The 16,569-nt window shown below is 45.5% G+C and overlaps 1 protein-coding gene across 1 annotated transcript in view; it reads right to left on the bottom strand.

Moving 5' to 3' along the window:
- The window catches only part of TTLL9 (tubulin tyrosine ligase like 9), a 46,863-nt gene extending 43,529 nt beyond the window's left edge, over positions 1-3,334 (bottom strand). Inside the window, exons 1-3 of the mRNA XM_082272625.1 lie at positions 3,230-3,334; positions 1,086-1,132; positions 486-578 (exon numbers count right to left, since the gene is read on the bottom strand). Coding sequence (XP_082128751.1) covers positions 486-578; positions 1,086-1,132; positions 3,230-3,244 — 155 coding nt within the window. The 5' untranslated portion in view covers positions 3,245-3,334. The remainder of the gene's footprint in view (positions 1-485; positions 579-1,085; positions 1,133-3,229) is intronic.
- Between the last annotated feature and the right edge of the window lie 13,235 nt (positions 3,335-16,569).

A 16,569-nucleotide genomic window follows, 5' to 3' on the forward strand; every position in this document is an offset into this window, starting at 1 on the left:
TGGACCTGGTCGTATGCGACCTCGTAGGCCAGCCCCGTCCGGTAGGGCTGTGTTGCACCCGACCTAGCGCAGAGCTGAGGAATGCATGCGCTCGCTGGCCAGACTGGGGTGACTACTGGATCTAGATTATCCAGCCGTCCCCCGTGTCTGGCAGTTGATTGTAGATCTCACAGGAAAAAAATCTATCTAAAAAGAAAAAATTGCCAGGACCAGAGATCCCAGCAAGGAACTAGGTCCTTACTCCTGACTAGGCAGAAAAAAACTGAGTACCTATAGCAGAGAGAGGGAGTATACCCCCTGGTACTGCCCATAGGCGGAGTCAAGTTCTTTTTCTGCCTAGTGTCCTACTCCTGTAGGGGGCAGTATAACCCGATGGTCAAGAAGATCAGGAGCGGTGTCCGTCAATGAACGAAAGAGGAAAAAAAAGTTTTGGTTGCAATCCTGGGTTTTAGTAAAAGAAAATTTAAATTGTAACAAAAACTTACTCCTTCACTTCCGTCCAGCCTGGCCGCTGCCTCAGCACATCTGCAATGGTGTTAATGAGTGCACACCTGTATCGGATGCAGGATCGGGGCTCCCTGATACAAAACACAATGAGAGTGTGTGAATGACCTGCGAGACCCAGCTCTAAGGCTCCGTTCACATATTGGCTTCTCGGATCGTAGGCAATCGCTGTGATTCTGCCCGCGATCCTGAATCATTGCAAATCGCGGGACGCCCGTGCGATTCCCATGACTTGCAATGGCCCCCCAAACGCGTCACGGTTTTGCCACTATTGTTGCCCGACGAATTGCGGTAAAATCAAGCAAACAGAAACACGGGATGTCTATCGCCCAAAAGAAGTTCTTGTACTTTTTTTGGATGACAGGCGTCCCGCAATTCTGTTTACGCGAATTTACCATGATTCATTGGGCAGCAATCACAGTAGAATCGCGCAAACAGAATTGTGGGATGCCTTTCGCCCCAAAAAAGTACTTTTTTAGGGTGACAGGCGTCGCAGGAAGAATAAAGCGATTCTGCCCGCGGTCCGAGGCGCCAATATGTGAATGAAGCCTAATAATATCACATGATGTATTCCTCCTTACCGATCCTTGGAGCGCTGGTATCCATACTGAGCTCTGGCTGCAACAACCTGGTAACAAACATGGCAGTTACTGATTGGGCAATAAAAACACCTCAATTTAAACTTCCTACTGTATATATATATATAGATGGAAGATGGAAACAGAAAGAAAGGGGAAAAAAAAGGAAGAGTGTAAAGAAAAGAAAAACGAAAGGAAGAAGTAAAAGGAAAGGGAAAAGAAACCAAAGTGGGAAAAAGAAAGAAAGTGGGAAAATAAATGGAAGAGGGAAAGGGGAATCAAAATCAGGGAGTGAAAACAGGAGGGAAAAGAATGTAGAAAAGAATGGAATGAGGAAGGGGAAAAAAACAAAAGGGGGGTGGGGGGGGGTGGAGTAAAAAAGACGGAAAGGGAACACAGGAACGAAGAGGGGAAAAAGAAGGCAAAGACAGAAAGGGAAGGGAAAAGTTGAAAAAGAAAAAGGAAAAAAGGGGAAAAAAGAAAGGGAGAGGGGAAGGCCAAAAGAAGAGGGAAAGGGAATAAAATAGGGAAAAGAAAAAAGGAAGAGGAATGGCAAAGGAAGAGGGAAGAGAAAATGGAAGGGGAAAATGAATAGGAAACAATAGGGAGAGTGCATGGAAAAGGATAGTAAGAGGGAAGAGTTAAGGATAGGAAGAGGAAAGGATAGGAAGAGGAAAGGATAGGGGAGGGGAAAGCACAGGAAGAGGGAAGAGCAAAGGACAGGAAGAGGGAAGAGCAAAGGACAGGAAGAGGGAAGAGCAAAGGACAGGAAGAGGGAAGAGCAAAGGACAGGAAGAGGGAAGAGCAAAGGACAGGAAGAGGGAAGAGCAAAGGACAGGAAGAGGGAAGGGGGGAAAAGGATAGAGAGAGGGAAGGGGGAAAGGACAGGGAGAGGGAAAGGACAGGAAGGGGGAGGAGGAAAGGATAGGGAGAGGGAAGGGGAAAGGGAAGAGGGAAAGGGAGGGGGAGTGGACAGGGGGAAAGGATAGTGAGAGGGAAGGGGAAAGCACAGGAAGGGGGGAGGAGGAAAGGATAGGGAGAGGAAAAGGGAAGGGGGAAAAGGAAAAGGGAAGGGGGAAAGGAAAAGGGAAGGGGGAAAGGAAAAGGGAAGGGGGAAAGGAAAAGGGAAGGGGGAAAGGAAAAGGGAAGGGGGAAAGGAAAAGGGAAGGGGGAAAGGAAAAGGGAAGGGGGAAAGGAAAAGGGAAGGGGGAAAGGAAAAGGGAAGGGGGAAAGGAAAAGGGAAGGGGGAAAGGAAAAGGGAAGGGGGAAAGGAAAAGGGAAGGGGGAAAGGAAAAGGGAAGGGGGAAAGGAAAGGGGAAAGGAGAGGGAAAGGGGAAAGGAGAGGGAAAGGGGAGGGAAGGGGGAAAGGAGGGGGAAGGGGGAAAGGAGGGGGAAGGGGGAAAGGAGAGGGAAGGGGGAAAGGAGAGGGAAGAGGAAAAAGGATAGGAAAAGAAGAGAGAAAAAGGTAAAAGAAAAGGAAGAGGAAAGGAGGATGAAATGATGATGAAAGGAAAAAGGATTAATATACTAATACATTTCATATGTGGTCACTGTGACAGGAAGGGGTGGGGGATCTCACCACAGGGGGACACAGACAGCAACAGCGCCCCCTTACCATTCTCCTCAATATCAAATATTAAAAAAAAAAAAAACAATTGTCTGAAGTTACAGCCAAAAACATTTTGCTTACTAAATTTCATATTAGCTTGCACACCTGTATCCTTATCTCAAAGACGCCCAGCCTTGTTATATTTGTGTCCCCTTGAAGAAACAGCTCAGAATTTCCCCCATCAGAGGGACATTGTCTCACTGAACCTCAATAAATGAATGTTGCTCCCAGCAATGTACAGCACCTAACAATCAATTATGGGGACTTATTTGGGTCTGGGCAATCATCCTAGCATGGCTGCTAAACAGATGTGTGTACTATGAGAAGCATTCATAAAAATAAATAATAATAATAATAATAATAATATGATCCTTGCAGGAAAATCCATACCCCACCAAGTCACATAATCTAGGCTGGTCACATGACCCAATACAGCCAGGTCAGAGTCATGTGACTTGCTCATATCCCTCCACACTCAGACTGGCCCGCAGTAATAGACTCACATGGTATCTGATAACCGTACAGAAGGACAGCTCACCTTCCCCTTGGACATGTCTCTCCTCCCGGGATCCCCGCTTATACAAACACAAGCCCGTGCATTAGCGTGGCTGCCCGGCTGCCATGGAAACACAAGCCCAGCCCACCGCTCCTACGCGCCTCATGATTGGGGCTGTGCCGGAAGTGCGTCTCCGCTGCAGAGTTGTCGCCGCACAGCGGCCGCCATTTTGTTGGTTTGCCTACAGGTCGAGAAGGCTGGGCTGCTTTTGGCAGCATTGTATTTTGGTGGAAAGGGAAAAGCGGTGTGTAATCTATGGAATGGAACGTAATAATAACTAATATTACTGCCATCACTAATATTATTATTGTTACAGTAATACAATTAATTATAATCATATTATAAATTCACAATTAAAAGTTTAATATTTAAATGTATTAATATGTTATTTAATTAATATTAAAATATTAATTATTTTCACATGGTACATTTTCATAGAATTAACTATTTTCATTTTATTAGTATATATTATTGCACTGGCGCCTATTAAATATCCATATAAAAAAAAAATATATATATATATACATATATACTGTATATATATTAGGGATCGACCGATATATTGAGGACCGATATGCACTCTCCCCAATATATCGAAATTGGCCCCGGAAGTTATACTTATTTATATTTATTTATATTATATATATATATTTTTTTTTTTTCATAGAAATTATTTTTTTTTTTTTTAGGGAAATTATATTCTGATCTTTTTTTAACCACTTAAGCCATGGAAGATTTTACCCCCTTCCTGACCAGGCCCTAATTTGCGATTCGGCACTGCGTGACTTTAACGGACAATTGTGCGGTCGTGCGACGCTGTACCTAAACGAATTTGACGTCCTTTTTTTTCCCACAAACAGAGCTTTCTTTTGGTGGTATTTGATCACCTGTGCGATTTTTACCTTTGCGCTATAAACAAAAAAAGAGTGTCAATTTTGCAAAAATAACAATATTTTTCACATTTTTTTATATGAAATTCCCCCCCAAAAAAATGTAAAAATCAAAATTTTTTAACATTTTAGGCCAATTTGTTTTCTGCTACATATTTTTGGTAAAAAAAATCGCAATAGGCGTATTTTGATTGGTTTGCGCAAAAGTTATTGCGTTTACTAACTAAGGGAAAGATTTTTGTAATTTTTGTTGTTTTTTTTTAACGAGTAATGGCGGCGATCTGAGATTTTTTTTGCAGGACTGCGACATTGCGGTGGACAGATCGGACCCTTGACTGACATTTTTGACACTTTTGGGGTTACCAGTGACATTACTACAGTAATCAGTGCTATACATATGCACTGTTACTGTAAAAATGACACTGGCAGGGAAGGGGTCAACTTTATTGGAGATGCAGGGGTTAAATGTGTCCCTAGGGGCGTGTTTCTAACTGTTATGGGATGTGGCTGTGTGTGTAACTACAGAGATATACGATCCTACATAGCAGGATCGTATGATCTCTGCACTTACACAGGGGAGAATGACAGGCGGCTGTGTTTACATTAGCCGCCTGCCTTTCTCCCTCTTTACCGGTCGGTCGCGAGTGACCGGCGGACATTGGGTCCGCCGGTCACACGCGCGGGGATCACAGTGAACAAGCGGGGGTGGGAGCGCGCCTCCGGCGGCGCGCGCTCGCCCCCTATTGGCTCGCAGGCAAGTGACGTACCCATACGTCACTTTGCCTGCACGGGGCTGACCGCCGCAGTGTATGTACTTGCGGCGTTCGGCAAGCGGTTAAAGTGCAAAGTGATTTTGTAGTTCTTTTTAATAATATGGGGAGAAATGGAAAATTGTATCAAACACCTGCCTTAATTTCTCTTACCTGGCGCCAATCTATGGCAGCATAGTACCACATGTGACGTGTGCTGCCATGTTGGCACCAGGAAGAGCAGTTCTGATTAAATAGAAGTCAATGAAGCCCCCTTACATAGAATTCCAAATAGGAAACTAAATTTAATAGTACAGTATAGCGTAATCTAATAGTAAATATTCTTTAACAAAGTCATTTAGCACTTCAATTGTACAAAAAATAACTAAATAAATAAAATAAATAAAATAATTAAAATTGCTATACTGAGACTTCAACTGACTAAAGGGGAACTAAACTCTCCCAATCAACATACATAATTTGAATCCATATGCTCATAGCCTTAGTAAATAGATAGGAAATAGATAGAATAGGAAAGTGTGTTATATTTGCTTGTTTTCATTTTTTTATTTTCTTCAGTTACTTTGTAGTTTCTGGCCTAGACCAAAATAACATTATATACATAAAATACATCCCAGGAGTCTCCATGGACATTTTTTAAATTCATCTGGAGGAGGGGCTTTCTCAGCTAAGCACACCCTCCTGAGTGCATGCCAGAGCTAAGGGCAGATGGATTCCAGGAAGTGAATGCTACATAAATCATCTTCCCTTACTGAAGATGGCTGCAGCTAGAAGTGCTGGGGGCAGGGCAAAGAATAGGTGCAGGTACTCTCTCCACCCTGTCCTACATCTGAGCACGGCCCCCTGTCTCCACCCTATCCACCTCCTAGTACCACTCCATTTAGAGAATACAGAGCCAAGTATTATTTTGTGGTATTAAGTTACTTGTATGCAGGGGAGGGCTGGCAGCTTTAGGCCTGGGGGGCAAGTCCAGTCACGTGGCCCATTGAACCATTGAATCAGCTCACCATCCATGCCCACCCGGTTTTATAATGGATATTGATGTTATGAAGCAAGACAAACTTGATGCAATGTGGTAACAATTTAATGTTAATAGCAATAAAGGAGGTTTAACAAAAATACATGACATCACGCCAGGTGGGGGCCTAGGAAGCTCCTGTCGGGCAGAGGTCACTCTGCCTGACAGGGAAGTAACTGTGTTAGTATTCTGCCAGCCGGGTGCAGGAGCGCGCTCTGCATACTCATACCGCTCCACTGCAGCTCTGCAAATATAACATTTTGTAGCTGTATACAGTGTCTGGACCCTATATTAATCCAGCCCTGAGTGTGGCCTTTTTACCTGGCAGCAGAGTGGCCCGGGGGGCATTTGCCACCCTGCCCCCCTTCCCAGTCCTCCCCTGCTTGTATGGAATGGTTTCATAATAATAGATAGATCCCCCCAGAAACAATAGATCCTTCCCAACAACAATAGACCTCCCTGCAACAATATACCCTCCTCCAAGAACAAAATACACTTCCCAGTAATAATAGATTCCCACCAGCAATAATAGATCTGCCATAGCAGCAAAAGATCTCTGCTGGCAACAATAGATCCCCAGGCAGCCAGCACCAATATACCCCTCCAAAAGTGGATCCCCCCCCCAACAATATAAGAAACCCAGAGCAAAAGATCCCTCACCAACAACAAAAGACCCTTACTGGCAACAATAGATCCCCCATCAGCCAGCCCCAATATACCTCCCCTCAACAGTGGATACCCCCCAACAACATAAGAACCCCAGAGCAAAAGATCCCCCACCGAAAACAACGATAGACCCCTGCTGGAAACAATAGATCCCCCAGCAGCCAGCATCAATAGACCCCCCCAACAGTGGATCAGCCCCAGCAACATAAGAACCCCAGAGCAAAAGATCCCCCACCAACAACAATAGATCCCTGCTGGAAACAATAGATACCCCATCAGCCAGCACCAATATACCTCCCCAACAGTGGATGCCCCCCAACAACATAAGAAACCCCAGAGCAAAAGACAAAAGACCCCCCACCAACAACAATAGACCCTTGCTGGCAACAATAGATAACCCAGCAGCCGGCATCAATAGATCCCCCCCAACAGTGGATCACCCCCAGCAACATATGAACCCCAGAGCAAGAGATCCCCCACCAACCACAATAGACCCCCCCCACAACGGTAGAACCCCCCCAGCAACAAAAGACACCCCCCTAGCATTATTACAACCCCTAAGTATTCTAAGTAATTTTCTAGCAAAAAATACAGATTTTAAAGCAAAGTTCCGCTGGCTTTTGTGTTTAAAAAAGTGTATCTGCTGACTTTTAATGAACACACACTCCCCTGTCACACGGTCCAGCAATGCGGCCAGCAGGAGTCTCAGATCTCTCCTGTCTTCTCCCCGTGGCGCCAGCATCTCTAGTGTGCTTGCGGCTTCACAGCCAGGTGCGCACTGCGCATGCGCATGGTTGAGCTGTGCATCCTGAAGGGCCTGGGCAATCTTCGGGGGACCTGTGATTGCAGAGAGGGAGGGGGAGAGGAGAACTTCCACCCGAGCCACCTAGGCGGCCCGAGCGGAAGTGGGAGTGAGTACCTGTTAAAACTAGGTACCCCCCCAAAAAAAAAATGACATGCCAAATGTGGCATGTCAGGGGGTCAGGACCACTTAAAGCCGAAGTCCCACTTTTGAGTGGAAGTCTGCTTTAACCACTTTACCACCGGAGGATTTTGCTGTCTTACGTCCAGGCCACTTTTTGCGATTCGGCACTGTGCGACTTTAACTGACAATTGCGCGGTCATGCAACACTGTACCTAAACAAAATTTATGTCCTTTTTTCCCCACAAGCAGAGCTTTCTTTTGGTGGTATTTGATCATCTCTGCGATTTTCATTTTTTGCGATATTAATAAAAAAAAGCGACAATTTTGAAAAAATAATATTTTTCTACTTTGACAGTTAAAAAATATTCAATATATTCAATTTTTGTCATATATTTAGGCCAAAATGTATTTAGCTACATGTCTTTGACAAAAAAATTCTCAATGAGCGTATTTTTAACCGCTTTATGACCGGAAGGTTTTACCCCATTCCTGACCAGGCCATATTTTGCGATTCGGCACTGCGTTACTTTAACGGACAAATGCATGGTCGTGCGACGCTGTACCCAAATTAAATTGACATCCTTTTTTCCCCCACAAATAGAGCTTTCTTTTGGTGGTATTTGATCACCTGTGAGATTTTTACTTTTTGCGCTATAAACAAAAAAAAGCGACAATTTTGAAAAAATAACAATATTTTTCACATATTTTTATATGAAATCCCCCCCCCCCCCCCCCCCAAAAAAAAAATGTAAAAATCAAAATTTTTTAACATTTTAGGCCAATTTGTTTTCTGCTACATATTTTTGGTAAAAAAAACAAATCACAATAAGCGTATTTTTATTGGTTTGCGCAAAAGCTATCGCAGCTACTAACTATGGGAAATTTATGTCATTTTTATTGTTTTTTTTTAAACTAGTAATGGCGGCAATCTGCGATTTTTTTTTGCGGGACTGCGACATTGCAGCGGACAGATCGGACCCTTGACTGACATTTTTGACACTTTTGGGGGTACCAGTGACATTACTACAGTAATCAGTGCTCTACATATGCACTGTTACTGTAAAAATGACACTGGCAGGGAAGGGGTTAACTTTTATTGGTGATAAAGGGGTTAATGTATGCCTGGTGCTTACTAACGTGTGTGTGGGGAGGGGACTGTGTGACTCAAGGACAGATCGCAGGTTCAGCTATGCTGAACCCTGCAATCTGACCCTGCCTGTCACTTAGGAGATCCGCCCGCTTTGTTTACACAAGCGGGCGGATCTCCACACTCGATCCCCGACGATCAGGGAAGAGCGGCGGTGATCACCGCCGCTCCTCCCCTGGCCCGACTCCCGCTGTGACTGAAAACAGCGGGAGCGAGCCTCCGGCGGCGCCGAGAGAGGGGAATGTCTGGTGACGTAGGTCTACGTCGCCAGACGATAACGAGCCACTATGTCAGAAAAAGGCTTAGGCAGGAATGGGTTAATATGTTACTATTTTTAATATATTTTAGGGTAACTGGCCTTTAGACAAAGCTGTAGGTTGGATTGCAATGAGTTTCCGTGTTTGATTTCTCCCTCTATTAGTGTTGGTGTGGATTTTCTTCCTCATTCAGTTTCTAAATTCTCATACTCTGAATGATGACGTTGGCGCACATCTTCTCCCACCAGATCTTGGAAAGTACTTATGTTTTTTCTTTTATGACTTCTGCGTAAAGCAGGGCCAGCAGCTGTTTGTATGAAGACATGGCGGAGATCTACAGATAAAACTCTCACAGTAAAAAAAACTGTACAGCTTTTTTCTTTTCGTTTTACCATAGCTCCCAATTGTCCCTGATTTCGAGGGACTGTCCCTGATTTCGAGGGACTGTCCCTGATTTCGAGGGACTGTCCCTGATTTCGAGGGACTGTCCCTGATTTCGAGGGACTGTCCCTGATTTCAAGGGACTGTCCCTGATTTCAAGGGACTGTCCCTGATTTGGAACAAAGCCCCTCTGTGTCCTCCTCATTTCGGTCTGATCTATATAGTTGTATATAAAGAACACTTTTTATCTTTCAAAAGTGTTTCCCAGTGCTAAACCTTTCATCTAATTTCTCATTTTCTGCATTTGTTCATTTCAAAACCCAGTATAAAGGAGTGGTAAAAAAAAATCAATTGTGGCTTTAACCACTTGCCGACCGCCTCACGCAGATTTACTGCGACAGGGCAGCTCAGCTGCGCATGATCACGTAGATCTACGTGATTATGTGCACACGATTTCGGTGGCGTGCTGCGCTCCCGCGGGAGCAAGACTCGTGCCGCTCCTCCCCGTGATCTTCGGCTAGAATGACAGGAGAGCCGCCTGCCTATGTAAACAAAGAAGGCGGCTCTTCTGTCATAGAGGTAGATCTATGTAGATCTACATGATTATGTGCACACGGTTTCGGCGGCGCGCCGCTACTGCTGTGATTAGACTCAGCAGGAGCCAGACTCGTGCCGCTCCTCCCACGATCTTCGACTAGAATGACAGGAGAGCTGCCTGCCTATGTAAACAAAGAAGGCAGCTCTTCTGTCAGAGAGGCAGATCTATGTAGATCTACATGATTATGTGCACACGGTTTCGGCGGCGCGCCACGTTGTTTAATCACAGCGGGAGCCAGACTCGAGCCCACTTCTCCCGCGAGCTTCGGCTAGAATGACAGGAGAGCCGCCTGCTTATGTAAACAAAGAAGGCAGCTCTTCTGTCAGAGAGGTAGATCTACGTGATTATGTGCACGCGGTTTCGGGGGCGCGCTGCGCTCCCGCTTTGATTACACACATCGGGAGCCAGAGTCGAGCCCGCTCCTTGATCTTCGGCTAGAATGACAGGAGAGCCGCCTGCCTATGTAAACAAAGCAGGCGGCTCTTCTGTCAGAGATGCAGATCTACATAGATCTACGTGATTATGTGCACGCGGTTTCGGCGGCGCGCCACGTTGTTTAATCACAGCGGGAGCCAGACTCGAGCCCACTTCTCCCGCGAGCTTCGGCTAGAATGACAGGAGAGCCGCCTGCTTATGTAAACAAAGAAGGCAGCTCTTCTGTCAGAGAGGTAGATCTACGTGATTATGTGCACGCGGTTTCGGGGGCGCGCTGCGCTCCCGCTTTGATTACACACATCGGGAGCCAGAGTCGAGCCCGCTCCTTGATCTTCGGCTAGAATGACAGGAGAGCCGCCTGCCTATGTAAACAAAGCAGGCGGCTCTTCTGTCAGAGATGCAGATCTACGTAGATCTACGTGATTATGTGCACGCGGTTTCGGCGGTGCGCCACATTGTTTAATCACAGCGGGAGCCAGACTCGAGCCCGCTTCTCCCGCGATCTTCGGCTAGAATGACAGGAGAGCCGCCTGCTTATGTAAACAAAGAAGGCAGCTCTTCTGTCAGAGAGGTAGATGTACGTGATTATGTGCACGCGGTTTCGGGGGCGCGCTGCACTCCCGCTTTGATTACACACATCGGGAGCCAGAGTCGAGCCCGCTCCTTGATCTTCGGCTAGAATGACAGGAGAGCCGCCTGCCTATGTAAACAAAGCAGGCGGCTCTTCTGTCAGAGAGGCAGATCCACGTAGATCTATGTGATTATGTGCACACGGTTTCGGGGGCGCGCTGCGCCAGACTCAAGCCCGCTCCTCCTGCGATCTTCAGTTAGAATGACAGGAGAGCCACCTGCCTATGTAAACAAAGCAGGCGGCTCTCCTGTCAGAGAGGCAGGGAAAGATCGTGTGATTCAGCTAAGCTGAATCACCGATCTCTCTCTGCCTCTGTTAAATCCATCCCCCACACAGTTAGTAAGCACAATAGGGAGCACATTTAGCCCCTTGATCACCCCCCCCCCCCGTGTTAACCCCTTCCCTGCCAGTGTCATTTATACAGTAACAGTGCATATTATTTAGCACTGATTACTGTATTAATGTCACTGCTCCCCAAAAAGTGTCAAAAATGTCAGTTAGGGGTCTGATCTGTCCTCCGCAATGTCGCAGTCCCGCAAACAATCGCTGATCGCCGCCATTACTAGTAAAAAAAAAAAAAAACAACAAAAATGACATAAATCTTTCCCGTAGTTAGTAGACGCGATAACTTTTGCGCAAACCAATCAAAATACGCTTATTGCGATTTTGTTTTTTACCAAAAATATGTAGCAGAAGACAAATTGGCCTAAAATGTTAAAAAATTTTGATTTTTAAATTGTTTTTCTTGGGGAATGTCCTATAGCAGAAAGTGAAAAATATTTTTTTTTTTTTTTCAGAATTGTCGGATTTTTTTGTTTATAGCAAAATAAATAAAAATCACACGGGTGATCAAATACCACCAAAAGAAAGGACGTCAATTTAATTTGGGTACAGCGTGACGTCGCACAACCGCGCAATTGTCCGTTACAGTCACGCAGTGCCGAATCGCAAAATAGGCTCTGGTCAGGAAGGGGGTAAAATCTTCCGGGGCTTAAGTGGTTAAGCTGTTCTACCAGCTGCTTGCATGGAGGCTGCTGAGACTTTACCTGGCCCTCAATTATCTGCTGATCCTTTCTATAATGGGAAACGAGCGCCTTTCAAACTTTATTTAAACACAGCGAATTAGGTTGTCACAATGACTTCTTCTTACCTGGAGGTGTAAGGCGTAAGACTGTTTGTGTTGGCATTATTTATAACTAACGGCAAGATTCCTCATGAGAAAATATTTCCCCGGGACTCCGCTGGCGTAGACTTCCTTGATGTTATCTGCCCCCCCCCCCCTCCCCGCTGTATAAAGCCACATCCCCAGATAAAAGAAGGGAGGGGCCAATATTTGCACAGCATTTCTCAGTCAGTTCATTGATAAAAATCTATTGATTATTGCATAAAATACACTATCGTACCAAAAGTATTGGGATGCCTGCCTTTACACGTACATGAACTTTAATGCCATCCGAGTCTTAGTCTGTAGGGTTCAATATTGAGTTGGCCCACCCTTTGCAGCTATAACAGCTTCAACTCTTCTGGGAAGGCTGTCCACAAGGTTTAGGAGTGTCTATGGGAATGTTTGATCATTCTTCCAGAAGTGCATTTGTGAGGTCAGGCACTGATGTTGGACAAGAAGGCCTGGCTCACAGTCTCCGCTCTAATTTATCCCAAAGGTGTTCTATCAGGTTGAGGTCAGGACTCTGTGCAGGCCAGTCAAGTTCCTCCACCTCAAACTCGCTCATCTATGTCTTTATGGAGCTTGATTTGTGCACTGGTGTGCAGTCATGTTGGAACAGGAAGGGGCCATCCCCAAACTGTTCCCACAAAGTTGGGAGCATGAAATTGTCCAAAATGTCTTGGTATGCTGACAAAATCGCTTCACTGGAACTAAGGGGCCAATCCAACCCCTGAAAAACAACCCCACACCATAATCCCCCCTCCACCAAATGATTTGGACCAGTGCACAAAGCAAGGTCCATAAAGACATGAATGAGTGACTTTGTGCACTGGTCCAAATCATTTAGTGGAGGGGGGATTATGGTGTGGGGTTGTTTTTCAGGGGTTGGGCTTGGCCCCTTAGTTCCATTGAAGGGAACTCTTAAGGCGTCAGCATACCAAGACATTTTGGACAATTTCATGCTCCCGACTTTGTGGGAAGAGTTTGGGGACGGCCCCTTCCTGTTCCAACATGACTGCACACCAGTGCACAAAGCAAGGTCCATTAAAACAAGGATGAGCGAGTTTGGGGTGAAGGAACTTGACTGACCTGCACAGAGTCCTGACCCCAACCTGATAGAACACCTTTGGGATGAATTAGAGCGCAGACTGCTTTTCAGGCCTTCTCGTCCAACATCAGTGCCTGACCTCACAAATGTGCTTTTGGAAGAATGGTCAAACATTCCCATAGACAACCTTGTGGACAGCCTTCCCAGAAGAGTTGAAGCTGTTATAGCTGCAAAGGGTGGGCCAACTCAATATTGAACCCTACGGACTAAGACTGGGATGCCATTAAAGCTAATGTGTGTGTAAAGGCAGGCGTCCCAATACTTTTGACAATATAGTATAGATCAGACCAAAATGAGGGAACCAACCATCATTATGGTGAACAAGTCTACATCAGCTGCCATTTTAGGAGGCTCCAAAGTAACAGCTATCATAGGATTGGTAGACAGGGAGCTGAATTTGTTATAAAACATGTCCCCTCACTAAGTCACATTCATTTTAAAGCTGAACTCCAGGCAAAAAGCTAAGTAGGCAGACAAATATGCCTCCAGACACTACTACCCCCCCCCCCCCACCTCAACCTTAGATAAGTTGGGCACTGTTCCCCTGCAGTCACCGGATCAGTGTTTTAATCAATCTGGCATTAGGAATTACCTATCACGTGCTGCAATTGACACATTTTTTGTAGAGGTCAACATGACCACCCGCTCCATGGTACATTGGGTGGACACAAAGCACAACCTATCACTGTCCCACAAAGCCTCCTGATGAAGCAGGTCATCCAGCAAAACGCGTCGAGCAGTGTCTCTTGTCTTTACCCCCAGACATGAACATTATATTTTGGGATGCTGCATATTTTTGCACCTTTGTTAAGCTTGGATGTCATTCTGGGATGTATCTGTGGCGGTTTCTGTTTTAACCACTTTACCACCGGAGGATTTTGCTGTCTTACGTCCGGGCCACTTTTTGCGATTCGGCACTGTGCGACTTTAACTGACAATTGCGCGGTCGTGCGACGCTGTACCTAAACAAATTTGACGTCCTTTTTTTCCCACAAACAGAGCTTTCTTTTGGTGGTATTTGATCACCTGTGCGATTTTTTGATCATGCGCTATAAACAAAAAAAGAGCGTCAATTTTGCAAAAATAACAATATTTTTCACATTTTTATATACGAAATTCCCCCCCAAAAAAATGTAAAAATCAAAATTTTTTAACATTTTCGGCCAATTTGTTTTCTGCTACATATGTTTGGTAAAAAAAAAATCGCAAAAAGCGTATTTTGATTGGTTTGCGCAAAAGTTATCGCGTTTACTAACAAAGGGAAAGATTTTTGTCATTTTTGGTGTTTTTTTTTTTAAACGAGTAATGGCGGCGATCTGCGATTTTTTTTGCGGGACTGCGACATTGCGGCGGACAGATCGGACCCTTAACTGACATTTTTGACACTTTTGGGGTTACCAGTGACATTACTGCAGTAATCAGTGCTATACATATGCACTGTTACTGTAAAATTACACTGGCAGCGAAGGGGTTAACTTTTTTTGAGAGGGAGGGGTTATGTGTGTCCCTAGGGGCGTGATTCTAACTGTGATTGGCTGTGGCTTGAGGTGTAGGAACAGTGATCAACGGTCCTACATAGTAGAACCGTATGATCATTGTTTCTACACAGGGGAGAATGACAGGCGGCTTGTTTACATTAGCCGCCTGCCTTTCTCCCTCTCCACCGACGATCGCCAGTGACCGGCGGACGATCAGGTCCGCCGGTCACACGCACGGGGGGGGGGGGCCCGTGACCGCGCGGGAGCGCGCCTCCGGCAGCGCGCGCTCGCTCCTGAGACCCTCACAGGCTTTGCCTGTGAGGGGCTGACCGCCGCAGTAAATAGTCGTGCGGCGGTCGGCAAGCGGTTAATCAATCTGGCATTAGGAATTACCTATACCCTGCTGCAATTGACACATTTTTTGTGGAGGTCAACATGACCACCTGCTCCATGGTACATTGGGTGAACACAAAGCACAACCTATTACTGTCCAACAAAGCCTCCTGATGTAGAAGGTCATCCTGCAAAACGTGTCGAGCAGTGTCTCTTGTCTTTACCCCCAGACATGAACATTATATTTTGGGATGCTGCATATTTTTGCACCTTTGTTAAGCTTGGATGTCATTCTGGGATGTATCTGTGGCTATGGTATGCAGTTGTTTCTGTGTTAATGCTCTAGGGCCCTGGTGCCCAACCTGTGGCCCTTCCGTACTCTTTGTGTGGGTCTTATGGTCCCGTCACCATATTACCTACAACATATAGCAGTGATTTCCAGCAGTCTTCTGTAATATGTCTCCAGTCTATGAAGGATTCCTGAAGCATGTCCCAGGTCTCCAGCAACTGCTATAGTACATTCACTGTCTCTGACAGACTTCTGCAGCATGTTAGCAGCCTCTGACCATTACTTGTGCTATGTCCACAGTCTCTGACCATCTCCTGTACCATATCTGCAGTCTCTGTCCATCTCCTGTACCATATCTGCAGTCTCTCACCATCTCTTGTATTATGTCTACAGTCTCTGACCATCTCCTGTACCATATCTGCAGTCTCTGTGCATCTCTTGTATTATGTCCACAGTCTCTGACCATCTCCTGTACCATATCTGCAGTCTCTGTCCATCTCCTGTACCATATCTGCAGTCTCTCACCATCTCTTGTATTATGTCTACAGTCTCTGACCATCTCCTGTACCATATCTGCAGTCTCTGTGCATCTCTTGTATTATGTCCACAGTCTCTGACCATCTCCTGTACCATATCTGCAGTCTCTGACCATCTCTTGTATCATGTCCACAGTCTCTTACCATCTCCTGTACCATATCTGCAGTCTCTTACCATCTCCTGTACCATATCTGCAGTCTCTGTCCATCTCCTGTACCATATCTGCAGTCTCTCACCATCTCTTGTATTATGTCTACAGTCTCGGACCATCTCCTGTACCATATCTGCAGTCTCTGTGCATCTCTTGTATTATGTCCACAGTCTCTGACCATCTCCTTTACCATATCTGCAGTCTCTGACCATCTCTTGTATTATGTCCACAGTCTCTTACCATCTCCTGTACCATATCTGGAGTCTCTGACCATCTCTTGTATTATGTCCATAGTCTCTTACCATCTCCTGTGCCATGTCTGCAGTCTCTGATCATCTCTTTTATTATGTCTACAGTCTCTGACCATCTCTTGTATTATGTCCACAGTCTCTGACCATCTCTTGTATTATGTCCACAGTCTCTTACCATCTCCTTTACCATATCTGCAGTCTCTGACCATCTCTTGTATTATGTCCACAGTCTCTTACCATCTCCTTTACCATATCTGGAGTCTCTGACCATCTCTTGTATTATGTCCATAGT

Source organism: Pelophylax lessonae (genome assembly GCF_965119305.1).
Source record: "Pelophylax lessonae genome assembly, chromosome: 11".
Lineage (NCBI taxonomy): Eukaryota > Metazoa > Chordata > Amphibia > Anura > Ranidae > Pelophylax > Pelophylax lessonae.